The 23,138-nt window shown below is 51.1% G+C and overlaps 1 protein-coding gene across 1 annotated transcript; it reads right to left on the bottom strand.

Annotated features, from left to right (window-relative positions):
- Window positions 1-3,976: 3,976 nt before the first annotated feature.
- On the bottom strand, window positions 3,977-22,826 carry IL23R (interleukin 23 receptor). Its single transcript, XM_068140874.1, is given in 14 exon segments — window positions 3,977-5,230; window positions 6,235-6,325; window positions 7,906-8,002; window positions 9,080-9,130; window positions 9,914-9,997; window positions 10,667-10,864; window positions 13,444-13,660; window positions 14,496-14,578; window positions 16,773-16,932; window positions 17,991-18,136; window positions 18,781-18,962; window positions 20,352-20,475; window positions 21,078-21,371; window positions 22,671-22,826. Coding segments are annotated over 14 exon segments (2,484 nt in total). The 5' UTR covers window positions 22,807-22,826; the 3' UTR covers window positions 3,977-4,609.
- Between the last annotated feature and the right edge of the window lie 312 nt (window positions 22,827-23,138).

Below are 23,138 nucleotides of genomic sequence, written 5' to 3'. Positions count from 1 at the left end.
CTTCCAGGTCTGCTCATTCCTGCTGCTTTTTTTGCTGCCACAGCTCCAGCTGCTTTAATCACGGAGTCATAGAAGGAACCTCAAGGGTCATCTGCTCCAACCTTTCTTGCAAAAAACATGGTCTTAATGCCTTCCAACTCCTTGGATAGGTAGTTTCTTGCAACTTGGACAGCAGAGTTGTAGTCCATGGCAGTGCAGTACTGTTGAGTTTACTTCTATGGCAATAAAGTAGACAATAAGGCAATGACCTGACCTCGCTACTGCAGGTAGTTTGTGTCCTGGCTCCATTAGTTTTACATCCATGAAGTACCTCAGTGACTCCAGCAGGATGGAATCAGTTACTTGGTTTGGCAAATGCAGTCACAGAAAGTTTTTGGTTGGAAGAGACCTTTTAAGATCATTGAGCCCAACCATTAACCCAGCACTGCCAGGTCACCACTAAACCATGGCCCTCAGCACCACATGATGCCTTCGAGTCCCCTCCAGGGATGAGGACTCCACCACTGCACTGGACAGACTGGGCCAGGGCTTGACAACCCTTTTGGGGAAGAAATTATTCTTCATATCCAACTTGAACCTCCCCTGGGGCAACTTGAGACCATTTCCTCTTGTCCTGTCACTTGTTCCTTGGGAGAAGTGACTGACCCCCACCTGGTTCCAGCTTCCTTTCAGGGAGTTGTAGAGAGCTAGAAGGTCTCCCCTCAGACTCCTTTTCTCCAGGCTGAACAATGCTCATCTGCTCCTTAGCAGTCCTCTTATCCAGACCCTTCCCCAGCTTTGTTGCACTTCTCTGATCCTGCTCCAGCACCTCAATGTTTTCTCAGAGTGAGGGGTCCAAAACTGAACCCAATACTGGAGGTGTGGCCTCACTGTGCTGAGTACAGTAGAACAAGTAATGACTTAGTACTGCACCGCTTCTTCTTCCTCCTAAGCACATAACCAGGCCAAGGGAGAACATGGGCCCAACAGTGCAGTTCTAGAAAGTCCTATGGACAATGTGTGAGATGCAAGCTCCTTTGAGAGGTTGGGAATTGTGGGTTTCTCCAGTATTCTTGTGGCAACCCCTCTCTGTTGAAGAGAGGCTCAGTTTGGTGAGCAGCAACCCTGAAATGTCCTTTGCTAGACCAATCTTCTAGTCTGATCCTAGTCCTTGTGTTCAGTGCCTGCTGTGCTGTGTTATCCAGATCCTGCTCCCATCGCTTTACCTGTGGATTTTCATGGAATTTGACTTGGTGAAGCCACCCTTCAGTGAAGCCACTCAAGGCACAAACCACAGCCTCACTTCTTACATCCTCTTCTAGGAAATGCAGGTTTGGTTTCAGTCTCCACCGTTGTGCTGTGAGTAACTCCTCATTCTCCCCCTTGAAGAATTCGTCCTCCCCAAGAACAAGGACTACATCCAGCAGCAGCATTTTAACACAAACTCCTCTTTCCTTGGCTGTTTCTTCTTCCATCATGTTTCCATCACCTCACGTTTCATGGCAAGTTCTTCTTCCATCACATTCCCCTCACCAGGTTCCCAGATGCCTCTTGCTGATCCAGACATTTTTTGTTGTTTTTTTTGCAGGTCTTCTCACCATTGTTGGTCACAATCTTGGCTTTGATCTTCTTACATTCAGAAATCCCCAGAGGTTTGCTGTTGTTATTTAGCTCAGTGCAAGCTTTGTCATCCAATTTTAACTTCTGCAGCATATTTATCTGCCGCAAGATCTCTTCCACAAGTCACCAACAACCAAGTTCTCACAAACCTTTAAGAATAAACATGGGCAACTCAAGATTACTCAGAAAACATCTCCACGATCTTCAAATTTCTCCTCATACCAAGTTCTTTCAATCTTGAGCTCCTTGGGATTTGCTAGAGGTAGTGTTACTCTCCAGGATCTGTACATAAGAGATGGAGGCAAAGTGACCTTCGTAAAGGTCTGCAGGTGGTTAGTGATTGAGCTGAGGCTAAAACCAGCTCATCTCTGCTCCTACACTGAACCAGCATGAGGGTTCTCCTGCAGAAATGAGACATAGAAACACAGAATGGTTTGGGTTGGAAGGCACCTTAAATATCATCGAATTCCAACCTGCTGACACAAGCAGGGACACCTCCTATTAGACCGGCTTGCTCAATGCTCCATCCAGCCTGGCTTTCAACACTTCCAGGTTTGGAGTCTCCACAACTTCTCTGGACAATCTGTTCCAGTGCCTCACCACCCTCGCAGGGAAGAATTTCTACAGTAAATTGAATTAATGTGTCTTGCAGAAATGAATGTGCCCTCCTGCAGATAGGGCTGTGTCTTCCTGCAGAAAACTTGGCCATGGGACAGAGGTGCCGCAGAAATGGTTTAAATTGTGGCTTGGGTACACATTTCATCCATAATTCATGATGTGTTGAGTCTGTGAGCAACATTAGAAGCTGACACCTGATACACCCTGCACTGGTGTGCAGGCCATTTCTTCTTTGTTTTATTGCTTGCTCCTTTAAGAAGGAGAAGAAACCAATCCCACCTGGCTCCAACCTCCTTTCAGGGAGTTGTAGAGAGACTAGTCTCCCCTCAGCCTCCTTTTCTCCAGGCTGAACAAGCCCAGTTCCGTCAGCTGCTCCTCAGAAACTTTGTGCTATCCCACATAAAGGACAAATCTGGTCCCTAGGGAACCAGCAGGAGCTTTGCAACTGATGAAGCCCCAGTTTCATCCTTGCACCACCACATGCTGAGAGCTGCAGGACAGGAGATGAACCATGCTGCTATGGATATATTTGCAGGTGTCCATTCTGGAGTGAGTTATGAGGGCTGGAAATGCAACCAGCAGGTCCCTGGAAGGTAAGAGCAGACTTTATTGTGGCCTTCCATATCTGAAGGGGGCTACAAGAAAGTTGGGGAGGGACTTTTTAGGGTGTCAGGTAGTGATAGAACTGTGGGGAATGGAAAAAAAAACCCTAGAAATAGGTAGATTCAGATTGGATGTTAGGAAGAAATTCTTCACTGTGAGGGTGGTGAGACACTGGAAGAGGTTGCTCAGGAAGATGGTGGAAGCTTCATCCCTGGAGGTTTTTAAGGCCAGGCTGGATGTGGCTCTGAGCAGCCTGATCTAGTGTGAGGTGTTCCTGCCCATGGCAGGGGGGTTAGAACTAGATAATACTTGAGGCCCTTTCCAGCCCTGACAATTCTATGATTGTAAGCCTTGCTGTCTGCCAAGGCACATGTTCTCACCCTGGGGTTTGGTCGCTCAGGTGGTGGAGGCAGTGTCTCAGGATGTGGACACTGAACAAAACCAAACCACCTTCCTCACCTCACTCTTGGGCTGCTGACAGTACATGGCAGTTCTGCTACAATTTCCTTCCTGCACAGACAGCAATCACTAATTTTAGACTCCTTGACACCTCAAAGTCCCATTTCTGCCATAGAAACTGCTTGCTGCTTCTAAAGCAGTATCCTACCCCTTCTTGCCAGGTATCTGCTACTCTGCAGATGTAAACAATGGAGATCTTGGGGTCCCAAAAGGCAGCAAGGACTGTGGACAATGATGAAGGTACCCAGGAGTAAATAATAAACCAAATATGTTTGGGCAACAGGGGTTAGAGAAACTGGGAGGGGTGGTGACACCTCTTCAGGCTGTGCTGTCATTCAGTGAGACCTGTACAGGGTGGAGAGTTGGGTAGAGAGGAACCTCATGAAGTTCAACCAGGGCAAGTGTAGAGCCCTGTACTGGGCAGGAAACCCCCCCTGCACTTGCTGGAAAGCAGCTCCCTAGACAAGGAGCTGGGTGTGCTGGTGGACAACAAATTCACAATCAGCCAGCAATGTGCCCTTGTGGCCAAGAAGGCAAATGATCTCCAGGGGTGCATTTAGAGTGTGCCCAGCAGGGCAAGGGAGGTTCCCCTCCCCCTCTTCTCTGTCCTAGGGAGGCCACAACTGGAGCACTGTGTCCAGTTCTGGGTTCCCCAGTTCAAAAGAGACAGGGAACTACTGGAGAGAGTCCATTGGAAGCTGCAAAGATGCTGAGGGGCCTGGAGCATCTCTGTGAGGAGGAAAGGCTGAGAGACCTGGGGGTGTTGAGCCTGCTGAAGAGCAGCCTGAGAGGGGATCTACTCAATACTAAGCAAGAGCTGAAGAACCTGTGGGGAGCAAGAGGATGAGGCCAGACTCTCCTCAGTGGTGGCCAGTGACAGGACAAGGGGCAATGGGCACAAACTGGAACCCAGGAGGTTCCACCTGAACAGGATTTAAAACTTGTTCATTGTGAGAGTGCTGGAGCCCTGGAGCAGGCTGCCCAGAGAGGTTGTGGAGCCTCCTTGTCTGTAGACCTTCCAAACCCAGCTGGCCATTGTGATCCTGGGCAAGCTGCTGTGGGTGCCCCTGCTTTAGTAGGGGGGTTGGACCAGATGATCTCCAGAGGTCCCTTCCAACCTTCCCTGTGCTGGGATGCTGAGAGTCTGTGGCAATATGAGGGAGGTTTAACATTATGGTTTACTGGCCAAAACATTCCAGGAATTTGGAGTTAACTAAGGAGACACATTTCTGATTTGGAGTTTTGCTCCAGCTCTGCTGTTTGACATCTCAAATACTGATACATGCTGTGGTCTTCATGTTAGGTTCTTTAACCACAAATGTAATGTCCCTCAAAATAACCTTCCAGTGCTTCAGGGAAAGCAGCTCTCGGTGGTCACCGACTCGCCATTCATGGCTCTCAGGCAGGAGAGGAGCTCATCAGGAACCAGTGTTTGCTCTTGGCCGTCCATGGCCAGCGTCTGAGCCCACTGGTTCTCTACGAGGGAGCCATGTCCCACCACAGCTGAGCTGAACATGTGGTTTTGCCCACTCTGGCTGCTGTTTAGGACAAGGTTGACCTTCTCCAGCAGACAGAGGTTGTGGCCCGCTCCCTCTGCCTCCCACAGGTGGGGGAAAGTGCTGGTGTAGTCTCTGAAGAAGACATTTGTCTCTGGTTCTGGGAGGGGTGCTTGGGGCTGTGCTTGGTAAAAGTTGGCAGCGATGTAGCCTGCTGGGTTGACATCAGACACCTGAGGTTTGTAGTCACTGATCTGTTCAGGGACGGTGGTGCTGGCTGGTGCTGTGCTCTTTGGGCGTTCCTCATCCTTAGAGACTTCTCTGCTGGGCTTCCTTCTGGTTGTTACGGTCTTGTACTCCTTGTGTTCTGGCACCTCCTCAACCTCAGTAACTGAGGGGTCACTGATGTCCAAGAATGGCTCATGGTAACTGTTATCCATCAAATCACTCTTCTCCTGGAAAAAAAAAAATAATCATGAGTGGTGTAAAAAACTGGCAAATTTGACCTACAAAGAGCTACAGTTAGAGCATCCCAAGGAATAAATGGGGCAATGACTTGTTGTGTTCATCTTATCTTCCTTCCTACCTCTCTTCCAGTATGTCCTGTGAAAGAGACCACAGCAAGGTGGACAAGAGGAGATGGGGAATATCTGCCTTAGTGAAGTCATATCTGGAGTCCTGTATCCAGTTCTGGGTTTCCCAGTTCAAGAGAGACAGGGAACTACTACTGGAGAGAGTCCAGTGGAGGCTACAAAGATGCTGAGGGGCCTGGAATATCTTTGTGGGGAGGAAAGGCTGAAAGACCAGGGGCTGTTGAGCCTGCAGAAGAGCAGCCTGAGAGGGGAGCTGATCAGTTATCAGCAAGAGCTAAAGGACCTGTAGGGAGCAAAAGGATGGGGCCAGATTTTTGTCAGTGGTGCCCAGGGACAGGACAGAGGGCAATGGGCACAAACTGGAACCCAGGAGGTTCTGTCTGAACAGGAGGAGAAACTTGTTTAGTGTGAGGGTGCTGGAGCCCTGGAGCAGGCTGCCCAGAGAGGTTGTGGAGTCTCCTTGTCTGAGGAGCTTCCAAACCCAGCTGGCCACTGTGATGCTGGGCAAGCTGCTGTGGTTCCCCTGCTTTAGCAGGGGCATTGGGCAGGCTGATCTCCAGAGGTCTCTTCCAACCCCGCCATGCTGGGATTCTGTGGTAGTATCAGTGCCTGTCTCTATGCTCTGCAAACATATAAAGAGCAGCTTGAGTCAGCCATGGCCACTGAATAAAGAGTATATCAAGGGAAGGTGTGAATCACTTAAACTAAGCTGGATTCTCATGGACCTTGCCAATGCCTGGGGGATAACTCTTGATGAGTTCCTGGTCCCTCAGAGCTTAATCCTCTTCCCAGCTGTGTTTCTCACATCTCTGGAGCAAACTTTAAGGAGAGACAAGTGAAATGCTGGGAGAAACTGGTCTAATTACCTGGAGTGACTTCACCACGTTGCTGTTTTCCATGTGGGGAAAGTCTTCAACGAGCCATTTTGGCAAGAGCGGCACAATGGCGGCTTTAATTCTGTACCAAAAAGAGAAGAATAAAGCTCAAGATGTTAGTCCATGGCATGAGTCACTGATTCTTCATGCAGAATGAGAGTCTCCCCTGGCAGAAGAGACATATCTGTCCTTCAGGGATGGCTTGGGAGCTCCAGATTTACCCCATATGTTTGGGTTTCCCCTCTTTGAACTCTAGCTCTTCACCTTTCAGCCTTAGTGGGCGCTCAGAGGGGCTGATCAGAAAGACAGGGACTGTTGTGACAGGATGAGGATGATGGTTCAAACTGGAGCCAGCAGGCCAAAGAAGGTGGTTCTGCCCCACTCTGCTGAGACCCCATCTGCAGTGCTAGGGCCAGCTTTGGAGTCCTCAGCACAGCAGTGACATGGACCTGTGGGAGCAGGGCTGATCAGACAGCTGGGGACAGACTTGAGCAGGGCGTGTTGTGACAGGACAAGGGGTGATGGTTTGAACGCAAAGAGGGAAATTCAGACTGGAGAGAAGGAAGAAATATTTTAGTGTGGAAGTGGTGAGACTCTGTCCCAGGCTGCCTAGAGAGGTGGTAGCTGCCCCATCCTTGGAACCATTTCAGGTCAGGTAGTTTGGGGCTCTAAGCAGCCTGCCCTAGTTGCAGATGTCCCTGCTGACTGCATGGGAGTTGGACTAGATGGACCTTTCAAGGTCCCTTCCCACCCAAACCACTCTGTGATTCTATGATTCCTCTAGGTCTGGTTTGTGGTTGCTCACGTCTAGAAGCTAAGCCACTCTAAATCCCTTATGCAAAACCAGTCTGTATGGGGAAATGTTGCTAAACCGGGAGGTGGGACCAGGACCAAGCTATTTTCATGACCCAGATGAAGCATGTGTGGCTTGAGCTGATGACAGCAATTACTCAGCAATAAGGAAAGTTATGTTCCTCCAACCAAAGCTGCTGCAGAAATGAAAATCCTTTGCAAGAACTTTTCACTTCACTGAAGTTCTGGTGCACTTCTGGGAAAATGCCTGGTGCCTGGTGTTGCTGAAATGTCCATTTCACAACTATATCCAGAGCAGAAGAACTGGGCTGTGTTCAGGAAATGAAAGAGGCAGCCCCTCAACACCCTAGAACTCCAAATCTCCTCTCCCATATTCCTTATTTTGTCCAACCAGTAGAAGATCCATCCAGTTGAAAATTCAACCAGTAGAAGACCCAACCAGCAGCTTTGTGCTCTAAAGGTCACCCATTCCCCTGTGTTTGTATCTGGGACAGCGGTGCATGGACATCCTCATTCCAGTTAAATACCAAACTGGGGTAGATTAGTTTGCAAGGATGGCTAAAGAACAGCAGTTGGTGCTAAAAAACAATAGCAAGATCCTCCATGTTGAGGTTTCCACCTGTTCCACTCTTAAGGCACTGCATGCCCCTCAGGTTCTAGAGGTGAGGAGCTTCAGCATCCCCTCCTCAAGTCCAAGCAGTGACAACTCCTTGGATGAAACTGATATCCAGAGATTAAGATTTTCTTCTCTTTTTCTACTCTCATCCTTCTTTCTCCTGAAGAACATCACATGTCCCTAAGGCTGGCTAAGAAATAGGGAGGGGGAAAATGAAGAAGAGAAGAAAATACCTTTTCCTGGCTGATTTTTTAAACATCAGGACAGCAAAAACCAACGATAACACAACCATGCTGATGCCCAGTCCCAAGAAAACACTGATGTCATCATCTGAAAAAGGTGAGAGAAGGAGGAGGTCAAAAGGGGTTCTGCTCCACCACATTCATTGATGTCATGAGCAGATTCAGAGGTTCGCAGATTCACAGACTGCATTGGGTTGGAAGGGACCCTCAAAGATCATCTTGTCCAACCCCTCTGCACTCAGCAGAGACACCTCCAACTAGATTCAGGCTGCTCAGGGCCACATCAAGTTTGATCTTGAATGTCTCCAGATCTCCACTAAAGCAACCTTTAGCACTTCCCTGTTCCTTTTTCTCCTCAATGACAGAAGCAAAGCCATAACAAAAGCAAACCCAGAGCTGCTGTCCCCATCCCTGCTGTGCTGTGAGCAGAGCTTCTCCCCATCACCACGACCAGGTGGTTCAACCAAGTAATTTGTAGAAGTGTGGTCACCATGTTTAACCATCTCCTACACAGCCTTACCTTCCAGAAACGCTGAAGTGAATTCTTCAGCTCATGTTGGTTTTGCTTTTGCTTCAAGTACTGCTGCAGATCATAATGGAACCTTCACCAGAAGATGTGCCAGCCAGAGCATACTTGGTTAGGAAAATGGGTGGGAAATGCTTAAACAAGGTTCTGATTCAAACACTCCATTGAATCACAGAACCATGGGAGGCTGGAAGGGACCTCTGGAGGTCATCTAATCCAACCCCCCTTGCTTTAGCAGGGCCACCTACAGCAGCTTGCCCAGGGTTGCAATGTCCAGGTGGGTTTGGAATCTCTCCAGAGAAGTAGACTCCATAAAGTTGTTGTGCTACCACTGTCTTGTATTCCCCTTGTTTTCTTCTCCTACATGTTGTAAGGTACATTCTAAGCCTCATCAGAAAGCAAAAGGCATGCATTATGTGGGTGCTCCTCACCCATGAGAACTCTACAGCTTTTTCTGCCACATGGCTCATGTCCCTATCAAGTGAAAACTTGCTTTTGGGGCCCCGATCTCTCCAAAATGCAGAGGAGCTTTTGCTTCTCCATCACCAGGTGCTGCAGGGACTGCTAAAGCTAAAAATTCCCTTTTTGGTCACGGAGAAAGTCTTGTTTACTAAACCTGAGCTACTATCTTCTTCTTACCGTAGGAGATCTCACTGTAGGTGGAGCTCAGGAGGTGGTTCTCTGAAGGGACTTAAAAGACAGAGAGAGAGGAAAGATATGTCCATAACTTCATTTAGAGGTCAATGGGTGATAGAGAAGCTGTGGCTTGGTTTTATTTTGTTAATAAGAATAATAAATAATGGGATAATGAGAACACTAAAGCCCCCCAAAGTGATCAGAAATTCCATCTTTTCAAATAACCCATCTGCAACTGCATCAATACATGGGATGGAGAACTGATGTCATCCTCAGGTGCAACGATTGCCTGCAGCTACAGCTCTGTCAGAGCTCCAAGGGCACTAACAAGTCTAAGTGGCCTGACCATCCTCAGCTGGGCTCTCCACACCCCTCCCCAGGGAGTCTATTTAATCTCAGCCCTGGGCCCTTAATTCTTACTGGGCTATGTTGGAGGAGCTCCGGACTCATGGACTGACTTTGTGACTGGACCTCAGCCCTTTTGTGCCTTTGTGGACCTGCCAGACATGTTTTGTTTGCGCTGTGGAGCTGGTATGATGGTGCTGGGAGGTGTCTTCAATGTTCAGATGTTGAGCTGGGCAGGGTTTATCCTGGCTCAGCTGCATGAGGACTAGCAGCAGGATGGAAAAGCTCAGGGATTTCCATATGGCCAGCTCTTGAGGACAATCAAAGCCAATACACAGAGATGGAGATTATGGTGGTCCTCACTTCCCTCTAGTTCCATGTCCTGCAGCCAAGATACTTCTATCCAGAGCTTCACTTTCTTCTGGTCAATGGGAGGGGTTTACATCTTCTTTCTAAAACTAAGCAGCAACTTTTGTACCCAGCTGGGCTTACCTTGGCCAGAGCTTGGTTTGCTGACTCCATCAGGGTAGACTGCATACACAGACACGTTGATGTGACCTCTTGCTGCTGTACCTTCTGGAAAGAAGCAAGATTTGCCTTTAGAAGGTGTTTGTAAACTGGTCTGTAAGCAGCTCACTGTGTGAGCTGTTTCTCAAACCACAGGGGGAGGAGCAAAAAGCCTGGTAACTGGCTGGGAAGCATCCAAAACCCCATAAACACCACAATTCACATGGGAAGCAGGGATGGGGTGGGATGGGTCCTGGGATGGTCATGCTGCGTTGGTAAGGACCTTTGGGTTTGTCTCTCCGGGCACAGGGGAGGAGCAGCCTTGGTGCATCAAGTGTTGAACCTTCTCTCTGCAGCCTTTAAATGTAGACATTCATCTCCTGTGCTTGGACAGCCTCCACAGGTCTAGCCTGGATTTCCTGGTGGCAGCTCAGTTGTCACTTCATTCTCTTCTCTTGTGACTTAATGGTTGGAATTTTGGTGATCTTAAAGGTCTTTTCCAACCACAATGGTTCTGTAATTGTGACTTTTTTTCCCTGGGAGACTAAATCCTATTGATTGCTCTGTCTCCTACTGCTTCACTCCTTCCTCACTAAGGGTTCTTCATGCTCCCACTCTCCAAAAACAAGCGGGCAAGGGCACAATATCAGGTGAAATTCTACCTTTAGAGTATATTTTGGCTTCATAGGGTCCTGATGAACCTCATCCCATAGCAAGAGAACTCCTGGAATGCTTTACCTTGGATGTAGGTGTGTGTTTCCTGGTATGGAACTTTCTTCCAGAAGTATTGCTCCTCTTGGCTGTGGTGGCTGGTGGAAATCCACTCTACTATGAACCAGAGCAGGGACTTCCTGCTGTGGTGGGGATGCTGCCAGGTCACCAAGATCCTGCTCTGGTTCTCAGGCTTAGCCTCCACAGCCACTGGTTCTGGGAACTCTGTGGAGAGAGATAGTATGGGAACGGTCTCTCCAAACACAGCTTGAAGAGCTGCAGACTTGGAAGGGTCAACTAAGCCCAGGACTGGGTCCAGAGTTGTTCATCCAGGTCAATAATGATGATATTGAAGAGACATAACAAGCTCTGAGCCAGTGATCTGATGATAGCATGCTAGGAGGAGTGGCTGATGCCCAGTCAAGCTGTGCTGCCATTCAGTGGGAACGGGCAGAGGAGAACCTCATGAAGTTCAACAAGGGCAAGTGTAGGGTCCTGTACCTGGGGAGGAAGAACTCCCTGCAGCAGTACAGGTGAGAGGTGACCTGCTGGAAAGCAGCTCTGTAGAGAAGGACTTGAGAGTGCTCCTGGATAAAAAGCTCACTATGAGCCAGCAATGTGGGCTTACGGTCAAGAAGACTAGTGGTCTCTTGGGGTGAATGGAGTGGAGTGTGCCCAGCAGTCAGTGGAGGTTCTCCTCCTCTGCTCTGCCCTGGTGAGGACATGCCTGCAAGTCCTGGGTCCAGTTCTGGGCTCCCCAGTTCAAGAGAGACAGGGAACTACTGGAGAGAGTCCAGGGGAGGCTACAACGATGCTGAGGGACCTGGAACATCTCTGTGAGGAGGAAAGGCTGAGAGACCTGGGGCTGTTGAGCCTGCAGCCTGAGAGGGGATCAGATCAGTGCTCAGCAAAAACTAGAGGACCTCTGGGAGTGGAGAGGATGGGGAAGGACTCTTGTCAGTGGTGCCCAGTGGCAGAACATGGGGCAGTGGGCACAAACTGGAACCCAGGAGGCTCCAACTTAACAGTAGGAGAAAATTCTTTGGTGTGAGGGTGCTGGAGCCCTGGAGCAGGCTGCCCAGAGAGGTTGTGGAGTCTCCTTGTCAGGAGAGATTCCAAACCCAGTTGGCCATTGGGATGCTGGGCAAGCTGCTGTGGGTGCCCCTGCTTTAGCAGTGGAGTTGGACTAGATGATCTCCAGAGGTCCCTTCCAACCTTCACCATGCTGGGATTCAGGAACAGGTGTGCACTGCTCAAGCACATATTCACCTTGGTGGTGCCTCATCTGAAATGCTTCACCTGTTCTCCCTTACAAGAAAGGGGCACGATTCTCATAAGTGTGAGAGCTCTGGGAGGTTTTTCCACTTCATTTCTCTTCAGTTTCTCTTTACTCATCTCTTTGTCCTCCATTCACATGGGACTTTCCCCAGCAAAAGAAACACTTCCTTCAAAAATAGGAAAGTGGCTGTGGGGAAACTACAGCTCATGGCGCAAGGAAGCCAAGGTGGCACAAAAAAGGTTGTTTCTCCTCTCTTTCTGTTTGCAAGGACCCAGCTCACATGCAGCTGTCTTCCTTCCAGAAGCAGCAGGAGCTATTGTGGGGAGCACCCTTGCGCCGAGGCCACAGCACAGCTCAGCCCTGCCATCTAGTGCTAGCAGAACAAACTTGCTTTGAAGCTCCTTCAGAGGCCTAGGGCTCAGATACGCAGCTGTGGAGCATCTCCAGGGGATGCTGGCCTTGTCTGGAGGACAGTCTGTTCCTTTGATGGAGTGAGCAGAGCTCTGACAGGGCTTTTCCCCTGTTTAAATCCATATGTGCACAAGCTGGTGCTCTTCATAGAGTGGTTTGGGCTGCAAGGGCCTTTTAAAGGTCCGTCTAGAGAAAGAGGCTGTCAGTGGTGGTAGTGTGGTCCCATACACCTCAGGAGAAGTTGTGCTGGTTGACCTCTGAGCTTCACCAAAAGCAGCCATGCTGTTCCAGAGGCATGGCTTTCAGCAGCTCAGCGAATCAGAGTGGTTCAGGTGGGGAGAGACCATCAAAGGTCATCCAGTCCAACCCCCCTGCAGTCAGCAGGGACAGCTGCAACTAGAGCAGGTTGCTCAGAGCCCCAGACAACCTGACCTACAATGGTCCCAGGGATAGAGCAGCTACTACCTCTTTGGGCAACCAAAGCCAGGGGCTTACCATCCTCAGTGTCAAACATTTCTCCCTTCTCTCCAGTCTGAATCTCCCTTTTTTTATTCAAACCGTCCCCCCTTGTCCTGTCACAACAGACCTTGTTCAAAAGTCTGTCCTCAGCTTTCTGATCAGCCCCTTGAAGCACTGCAAGGCCACCAGGATGTCTCCCTGGAGCCTTCTCTTCTCCAAGATGGACAACCACAACTTTCTTAGCCTGGCACACAGCAGAGGGCTTTCAACCCTCCCAGCATTGCTGTGACCTCCTCTGGCCTCACAGGTGCTGAGGACTCCAGAGCTGGCTCCAACACTGCAGTTGGGCTCTCAGCAGAGCACATCAGAGGGGTAGAATCACCACCCTGCCCCTGCTGCCCACACTGCTGGGGATCAGCCCAGGACAGGGCTGGCAGTGCTTGGTGCTGGGTCACATCCAGTTTTTCACCCACCAGCACCCCAAGTCTTCCTCAGGGCTGCTCTCCAGCCCTTCATCCCCTGGTTTGTGTCGATACCAGGGGCTGCCCCATCCCCAGTATAGGACCTTGCCTGTTTCATTCCCTTTTTCCTCCCCTGCAATTCTGATAAAATCTGGGCTCTGCTGAAGCTGCATTTGGGGTGTGTGAGGTCCTACCTTCCTGGCTGTTGGTGCCCTGGCCAAGGGTGATGATGGCAGGGCTGGAAGCCCCCTTAGAGTTGTGAGCAGTGACATGGAGGATGTGGGCTCCTGGTGGTAGCAGGACACTGCATGCTGTGCTGGAGGTGTTGCAGAGGAGCAGTGATCCCTTGGTGGTCTTGGCGGTCACAGTGTATCCCAGAATCCTCCCATGGGCATCTTGGGGTGGCAGGGGCTGTGAGCAGAGAAAGAGTCAGTCCCATGGGCACAGGTATGGGGTCCAACACCAAGCCACCCCACTACAAAATCTCCATGCTCAGATGGATTTTGCACGGATAGGGAGGTCTTGTGCCCCATGGATGCAATGAGATCTCATCTTTCTTCTCTCTCTTTGGTCAAAGGGCTCTTTTGGAAGGGCATCACCTTCTGCTGCCAGGAGGATTTGTAGATCATGGGATGTTTGGGGTTGGAAAGGACCTTTCAAGTTCCTTTAGTCCAACCCTGCTGCAGTTAGAAGGGACATCTACAGTTAGAGCAGGCTGTTCAGAGCCCCAAACAACCTAACCTGGAATAGTTCCAGGGTTGAGGCATCTACCACTTCTCTGTGCAGCTTGGGCCAAGCTCTCACCACCCTCATGGTGAAAAAATTCTTTCTAAATCTAGCTTTTGGGCTCTTGCACATCCAGATGGAAGAAGAAGAGCCAGACAAAGAGTTGGGTGACCTCAACATTCAATCATGGGAGGCCAGTGTTCCCGTGTGGGCAAATTAAGGTGGGAGAATACAGAATTAACCAGGTTCAAAAAGACCTTCAAGATCAAGTCCAACCTATCACCCAACACTATCTAATTAACTAAACCATGGCACTAAAGTGCCTTATCCAGTCTCTTTTTGAACACCTCTAGTGATGGTGACTCCACCACCTCCCTGGGCAGCCCATTCCAATGGCAAATCACTCTTTCTGTGAAGAATTTCCTCCTAACACCCAGCCTAAACCTCCTCTGGCACAGCTTGAGAAGTGCAGCTGAAAGTTCTTCAGTGTGTGAGGAGGAGCCGCCAGAGAAGACCTTACCTTGATCAAGACTGTCACCTCGTGGCTGCCGTTTGGTAATGCCGGTCCCAGGCGCCGCCAGGTGTCAGGCGCCTTGGTGGGAGCTGTGGGAGGAAGCGTGAGACATGGTGAGAGCTAACAAAGTGGGGGGACCAGCTGGAGATGTGTTGTGGGGTTAAGACTTGATGGCTTAACCACGGAGGTGAAAGTCCCCAAGGACCAGAGAGTCCAGGGAGGAGGACACTGGAATGTGTAATCTGATCACAGCATGTTAGAGGTTGGAAGGGACCTCAGGAGATCATCAGGTCCAACTCCTCCTGCCAGAGCAGGACCATAGAATCTAGCACAGGTCACACAGGAACACATCTGGGGAGGTCTTGAAAGTCTCCAGGAAAGGACCTCTCTGGGCAGCCTGTTCCAGTTCTCTGGGATCCTCACAGTGAAGAAATTACTCCTCATGTTGAGGTGCAACCTCCTGTGCCATAGTTTATATCCACTGCCCTTTGTCCTATCCTAGGGTACAACTGAGCAGAGTCATAGAATTGTTAGGGTTGGAAGGGACCTCAAGGATCATCTAGTTCCACCCCCCTGCCCCACCATGGGCAGGGACACCTCACACTAGGTCAGGTTGTTCAGAGCCACATCCAGCCTGGCCTTAAAAACCTCCAGGGATGAGGATTCCACCACCTCCCTGGGCAACTTGTTCCAGTGTCTCACCACCCTCATGGTGAAGAATTTCTTCCTAACATCCAATATGAATCTACCCAGCCTGTCCCTTCCCTCTTGACACCCAGCCCTCAGATATCTATAAACATTTAGAATAGAATAGAATAGACCAGGTTGGAAGAGACCTTCAAGATCATTGCATCCAACCTATCAACTAATCTAACCCACCTAATCAACTAAACCATGGCACCAAGCACCCCATCAAGTCTCCTCCTGAGCCCCTCCAGTGATGGTGACTCCACCACCTCCTCAGGCAGCCCATTCCAATGGGCAATCACTCTCTCTGTGTAGAACTTCTTCCTAACATCCATCCTAAACGTCCCCTGGCATAGCCTGAAACTGTGTCCTCTTGTTCTGGTGCTGGCTGCCTGGGAGAAGAGACCAACCTCTGCCTGTCTACAACCTCCCTTCAGGTAGTTGTAGAGAGCAATAAGGTCACCCCTGAGTCTCCTCTTCTCCAGGCTAAGCAGCCCCAGCTCCCTCAGCCTCTCCTCATAGGGCTTGTGTTCCAAACCCCTCACCAACTTTGTTGCCCTTCTCTGGACTCGCTCCAGCAAGTCCCTCTCAGTCTTCTCTTTTCTCCAGAGTAAACAGCTCCAGGGCTCTCAGCCTTTCTTCATAGGGCACATGTTCCAGTCCCTCAATCATCCTGGTAGCTCTCTGTTGTTTTGTTATTCCATCCCATGATATCTGCATCTCCCCTATATAAATGGGCAGCACAGGCTTTTCCTCTGCCTTTTCCTTCCTCTCTCTTCTCCCAGCACACTGAGCTGATATCTCCCTGTGGTTTTCCTGGGGGAGCTGAGGCTTTCAGCCTTGAGCCACCTGGCTTCTCTTCAGCTCCATGCTGCAGCAGCCTCAAGAGTCTGCCAAAATTTCTATGATCTGCAACATGTTGTGGGGCCAGGGATCTTGGAGAGCATGAGATGAGCTTCCAGCTGATGACAGTGCTCAGTCCTTGGATGGTGGTATGGTGGCTGTGCCTCCTGGGTGATAGGATCAGACTCATAGATGGTTTTGGGTGGGAAAGGACATTTAAAGGTCATCCAGTTTCAAACCTCCTGAAGTCAACAGGGACATCTGCAACTAGAGCAGGTTGCTCAGAGCCCCCAGACAACCTGATCTGTGATGGTTCCAGGGATGGGGCTCCTACCACCTCTCTGGGCAGCCTGGGCCAGGGTCCCACTACCGTCAGGGTCAAAAGTTTCTCCCTTCTCTTCAGTCTGAATCTCCTAACTCTCTCAGCCTGGCCTCACAGCAGAGGTCTTCCTTCCAGGCCTCTCATCACTGCTGTGGCTTCCTCTGGTCCTGCTCCAACAATTCCACGTCTGCTTTCTGCTGAGGACTCCAGAGCTGGCCACAGCATTGCAGGTGGGTTCTCAGCAGAGTAGAGAAGCAGACCCATCTCCCTTGACCTGTTGGCCTGATGTCTGGAAGCATGGGGCTGTGCAGGCTCCATGCCACGCCTGCATCTGTCTTAAGCAGCCAGAACACTGGCCAGGTCCCTGCGGAACATCTCACAGATGAGCTGCTTGGGAGAAGGCAGCAAGAGCATCACTGGGCAGAACTTACCAGCTTCAGGGGTGGTGTACTGAAAGGGGGTGCTCCAGGAGCTCCAGGGGCTGCCAGGGGGGCTGAGCCGGCACCTGACCTGAAACATGTACTGGGTGTCACCCTGAAGACTGTGCCACGAGTGGGTCCTGTGCTGCTCCACACCATCCCACACCTCCACCTGCGAGAGAAGCAGGGTGCTGGGGGTGAGCAGGTCTCAGCTGTCCCCCACCATGCAGAATGAGACCATGCAGCGGTCACTGCATTCCTTGTCTGCATGTATGGGGATGGGCAAAGCCCACACAGAATTGTTTAGATTGGAAGGGACCTTTAGGATCAGAATCCAACCATTACCTCAGCGCTGCCAGGTCACCACTAAACCATGGCCTTCAGCACCACATCTATACAGCTTTGAAACCCCTCCAGAGACCCCACCACTGCCCTGGCCAGCCTGGGCCAGGCCTTTGAAGACCCTTTTGGGGAAGAAATTGTTCCCCATGTCCAACCTAAACCTCCCCAGGGACAACTTGAGGTGACTTCCTCTGTCCTGTTAGACATCTCATGTGAAAAAGCATTTCAAAATTTTATCTTGCAGATTGGTTTTGGTTGGAAAAGTCCTTGAAGATTGAGTCCAACCATGACTCTACCAAGACTGGTGCTAAACCATGTCCCTCAGTGCCACATTTCTGCTGCTTTTAAACACCTCCAGGGGTGGTGATTCAACCACCTCCCTCAGCAGCCTCTTCCAGGGCTTGAGAACCCTTTCAGTGAAGAAGTTTCTTCTCGTGTCCAACCTAAACCTCCCCTAAACAGCAACCTGAGGCTGTTTCCTCTTGCCCTGTCACTTGTTTCATGGGAGATGACACCAACCCCCACCTGGCTGCAACTTCCTTTCAGTCAGTTATAGAGAGCCAGAAGGTCTCCCCTCAACCTCCTTTTCTCCAGGCTGAACAACCCCAGTTACTTCAACTGCTCCCCACCAGATCTGTTCTTCAGGCCCTTCTCCAGCTTCATTGCCCTAGGGCTGGCTAAGACTTCATTGGTCTTCTGGCACCACAGCAATTTGGAGGCCTCCAACCTCAGCTGAAGCAAAGAGGTGAGCTTTGAACAACTCCAAGCCCTCATGGGTGCTTAGAAGTCTCCCAGAGGACCAGGACTGGTGCATCTCCTAAATGGGATAGCAGCTTGTGCGCAAGAGTCTGCAGTGGGAGGGAATCTAGGGGGATCCTGCTGTCTCACATGCCATGCCAAGGTGCCTGTGGCTCTGTGTCGCTCCTCACAGTGCACGTTCTCCAGCAGCGTCTGTCTTCTCCAGTGGATGGTGGTGGTGGGAGGTGACGTCTCTGTTGTCTCAGCACCAGTGACCAGGGGCAGAGTGGGTACCACTGTGGGGAGAGCCAGGAGAGAATGGGCTGAAGGCTGGCACGTCATGGGAGGGGGCTGCACTGCTTGAGCATGCCCACAAAGTGATATTTGATAGTGTCCAGCCATGCACAGACCCAGCATGGATGGGAGGAAGGAAGGAAGGAAAGCACCAGAACAAGAGGACACAGTCTCAAGCTGTGCCAAGGGAAGTTTAGGCTCGAGGTGAGGGGAAAGTTCTTCACAGAGAGAGTTGTTAGCTGTTGGAATGTGCTGCCCAGGGAGGTGGTGGAGTCACCATCCCTGGAGGTGTTCAAGAAGGGATTGGACATGTCAGTTGGTGCCATGGTTTAGTAGTCATGAGGTCTTGAGTGACAGGTTGGACTTGATGATCCTTGAGGTCTCTTCCAACCTTATTGATTCTATGAAAGAAGGATGGGTGGAAGGAAAGAAGGATGGATGTGTGGACAGATGCCAGGAATGAAGGGAAGGATGGATGGAAGGGAAGGACGAAGGATGGAAGAATGGGTGGATGGAAGGAAGGAACAAAGGATGTAAGGGAAGGATGGATGGAAGGAAGGAAGGGAGGAGGGAAGAGTGGGCGGGTGGGGGGATGGATGGATGGATGGATGGATGGATGGATGGATGGATGGATGGATATACATACCAAGCTGCTGCAAGTTAAGGTGCTGAGGGAGTGAGCGAGCAGCACCCAAGGCGTTGCTGGCCTGTACCCATGCCCAGTAGTGGGTCCTGCCATGCAACTCACTTAGTGACACTGGTGAACCTGCAGTGAAGACCTTCTCCTCCTCACCATTCTTCTCCTCAGCATCTTCTGCCACCACCACCCTTACACCAGAAAGCAGAAGACAACCCTGGTCAGAGCCCATCCCAGCATCATGCGGTCAACTCTTGAGGGGTCACAGCTCATGACTGTGGCACAGTCACCTCCAAACCGAGAGTTTGTGACTCCTAAAGTCAACTGCAAGGTCATCAGCTTCGGTTCCTGACGCTTCTGTAGGACGTTTGTGTTTTGATGTCGGAAGAGAAGGTTCTCAGCTCAAGGTCTGAACCCAAACAAATGTAGGTGGGTGCTTAATCACTTCTCCTGACTAAGTCTACGTGTGATGGGATTTGAGGTCTTTATCAAGTCAAATTACCTTTGTAAGCCTGCTGGGCTTGTGTCACAGGGGCTTTGGTGGTAGAAAGTGGGAAGAGGTGGTGGCACCTGAAGCAGGTCTGCTTCTGGTTCAGGCTTTTATACCCTGACAGAGTTTTGGTTTGGGGCTTTGGGCAGCACCCTCTGCACGTCCTTTAGCTGGGAGAGCAGCTGCCCAAGATGTGTGGCTGGGACACGTGATGTGACACCATGGCTGCTGAGCCACCAACAGCAAAAGATCCCTCCTGCAGAATTAAAGTTGTGGTTTGCCACGTGGTTTGCAGGCAGGAAACCAGCAAGGTGTGAGCTTTAGAAAGTGTAACTAGGGCACAGCACCCAGTCACCAGCAGCACAGCAGTGCTGGTGTCAATGCCCAGATTTGGTGGGGCTGCCTGGGTCATGACAACCCTGTAAATGCTCCTGGTGTGGGGAAGAGGGGCTGGAAATCTGCCCAGAGGAAAAGGGCTTCAGGGTGTTGGTCTACAGCTGGCTGGAGATGAGCCAGCATGTGCCCAGGTGGCTGAGAAGTGTGGCCAGCAGAACCATGGCAGGGATTGTTGCCCTGGACTCAGCACTGGTGAGGCCACACCTCCAGTACTGGGTTCAGTTTTGGGCCATTCACTCCAAGAAAGACTTTGAGGTGCTGGAGTAGGTCCAGAGAAAGGCAACAAAACTGGTGAAGGGCTGCTGAGGAGCAGCTGAGGGAACTGGAATTCTTCAGCCTGGACACAAGGAGGCTGAAGGGAGACCTTCTGGCTCTCTACAAGTCCCTGCAAGGAGGATGGAACCAGGTGGGGATTAGTCTCTTCTTGCCAAGGAACAAGTGACAGGACAAGGGGAAATGGCTTCAAGTTGCCCCAGGGGAGATTTAGGTTGGATATGAGGAACAATTTCTTCCTCAAAAGGGTTGTCAAGGCCTGGCCCAGGCTATCCAGCTGACACGAATGTATAATTCAGTGTCTCTGTGCTGTGCCTGTACCATACACCATGTACCAGCTCTGCCAGTTACCACGCTCCCTCCCAGGCCCATCCAGCTCATGGCATCACCCACCCCCGTTCCCCCTCCCCAGAGTGCTCACCCACGCAGGTGGAGGCTGTAGTTGGTGAGGAGCTCAGTCGGTCGCCCCATGTCCCACCTGCACACCAGGTGCTCTGAGCCCTCAGGGATGGTGCAGCTCAGGTTGCTGGGGGGGTCTGGAGGGTCTGTGGGGGCAAGAGCAGGCACAGCCCCTATTACAAGAAGGATCTGGATGTGCTGGAGTATGTCCAGAGAAGGGCCACAAGGATGATCAGAGGGCTGGAGCACCTCTTCTATGAGGACAGGCTGAGAGAGTTGGGGCTGTTCAGTCTGGAGAGGAGAAGGCTCCAAGAAGATCTTCTTGTGGCCTTCCAGTATCTGGAGGGGGCTACAATAAATCTGGGGAGGGACTTTTTAGGGTGTCGGGTAGCGATAGGACTGGGGGGAATGGAACAAAAATAGAAATCAGTAGATTCAGATTGGATGTTAGGTAAAAGTTCTTTCCCATGAGGGTGGTGAGACACTGGAACAGGTTGCCCAGGGAGGTGGTGGAAGCCTCATCCTTGGAGTTTTTTCAGGCCAGGCTGGATGTGGCACTGAGCAACCTGATCTAGTGTGAGGTGTCCCTGCCCATGGCAGGGGGGTTGGAACTGGATGATCCTTGACGTCCCTTCCAACTCTGACAATTATTCTCTGATTCTATGACACCCCCCAAGCAGTGCCAACCCCAGGCCACTGCAGCCTCCCTACCCCAAGCCCAAGGCCCATAGGTGGGGTAGGCACTCACAGCCAGCCAGGATGGTGGTGCCACAGAGCAGGTGCCGCATGCGGCTGCCGGGACACCGGGCAACGCAGAAGACCCTCCCGAAGGGCGTCCGGTAGTCATGCAGCCGCAGCTGCACGGCACTGCTGTTGATGGGCTGTAGGGGACCTTCAGCCAGGCTGGTGTTGAAGAGGACGTGGAACTCAGCCCAGGGGCAACCGAAGGTGGAGAGGCAGTTGATGGAGATGTTGGAGCCCATCTGCACCACCGGCGCAGGCTCAATCCAGACGTGCCCCCAGCACTTGAGGCTTGCCAGACCTGTGCCAACACACCCCTCGTAAGCATGGCTCCAGGTGGGCCTCCTGCAGGAGGAGATGGTGCTCGTGGGCTGCTTTGCTGGGATGTGGGCAGCAGCTTGGCTGGATCCCATGGTCCCCTTGCTCACCACTGGGATGGGGATTATAGGATCACAGAATCATTAAATGCTTTGGATGGAAAGAGACCTTTCAAGGTCATCTAGTCCAACACCTCTGCACTCAGCAGGGACAGCTGCAACTAGAGCAGGTTGCCCAGAGCCCCATACAATCTGACCTGGAATGGTTCCAGGGATGGGGCTTCTAACACCTCTCTGGGCAATCTGTAGCTAGGGTCTCTGCATCCTCAGTGTCAAACATCTCTCCCTTCTCTCCAGTCTGAATCTCCCTCTTTTAGTTCAAACCATCACCCCTTGTCCTGTCACAACAGGCCCTACTCAAAAGTCTCCCCAGCTTTCTTAGCCCCTTGAAATACTGAAAAGCTCTTCAGCAGTGTCCTAGCACCTGGTGGCTCATCCCCTTGGGTCCCTGATTTCAGGTTTTGCTCTAGTGCTTAGCTGGTGGCAGGGAAACAACCTGCAGCCGCCAGCACTCTGATGCCTCCAGATTAGGGCAGCAGCCTCCACACAGAGGCACCTCTGCCCTTTGCTATCAGATGAACCTTCTGCATCAACTCAAAACTTATCAGGCTTGATCTGGTCTTCCTGGAAAGGGTGCAGGGGCAGGATCATGCCAGCACCAGAGTCACCACTTGAGTCAGAGCATTGTTTCAGCTGGAAAGCCCTCTAAGATCATTGAGTCCAACTGTCAACCCAACTCCATCATAGCCATTAAACTATGTCCCACAGTGCCATGTCTTGAGCACCTCTGGGGATCATGACCCCACCACCTCCCTGGGCAACCTGTTCCAATGCCACTTCTTCATGTCTGCATCCACATTGCTGGATGTGGCCCTGATGCAGGGATGTGAGCAGGATGGAAGAGGTGCTGTGGGGCATGGAAGCTCCCCCCATGATGCTTATGAAGTGTTTTCCCCAAAGATAAGAACTGTAGCCCTATAATTCTCCCACTCTGATTCCTCAGTTTGCTTCAGTGGTTGGTGAGGGTGATGCTGTAGTGGCCATGGAGACATTTCAAACCCTTCTGGATGCATTCCTGTGCAACCTGCTGCAGGTGACCCTGCTTTAGCAGGGTGTGGGGACTAAATGTTCTCTAGAGGTCTCTTTCATGCCCCACCATTCCATGATTCTATGCCATGCCATGGTGGCCATACTAAGCCAGGCCACATCACACTGCCACTTACCTCCACACAAGCAACAGAACAGGACATGGACTTCCAAAGCCTCTCTGGACCCCACCATGGCCTGGGCTGTGGCCACTGCCCACACGTGGCATAGTCTGAGGGGAGAAGGAAAGGTGTGAGTTGTCCCATCAGCCATGTCACTCAGACTACCCTCAGCCTGGGATGCTCAGGGTACATCCCAGAGGTCCCAGGGTGAGGGTTCTGCTGGGGGTTTGCAGTCACACAGGTTGTGCCAGCAATGGGACAGACCCATGGGCACACAGGACTTGGGGTCTGGGGCAAAAATGACCCCATTGGCTGAGCTCAGTGTCCAGCCCTGGTGAGCAGCCCTGAGACTGCTTTCTCCAAGCTTTCACCCCTTTCTCTTGGCTCTTATACCTGTGAAACTGCTCCAACCCTTTTCTTATACATATAGATGTGTATCTTCAAGCTGGTTTTGGTAACCCACAGCCTGGTCAGCCTTAACTT

This window comes from Melanerpes formicivorus, unplaced genomic scaffold (assembly GCF_026170545.1).
Source record: "Melanerpes formicivorus ecotype bairdi unplaced genomic scaffold, bMelFor1.0.p_v2 SCAF_7, whole genome shotgun sequence".
Taxonomy (NCBI): Eukaryota; Metazoa; Chordata; class Aves; order Piciformes; family Picidae; genus Melanerpes; species Melanerpes formicivorus.
Note: the sequence above shows the minus strand (reverse complement) of the source record. Positions and strands in the feature narration are given on the sequence as shown.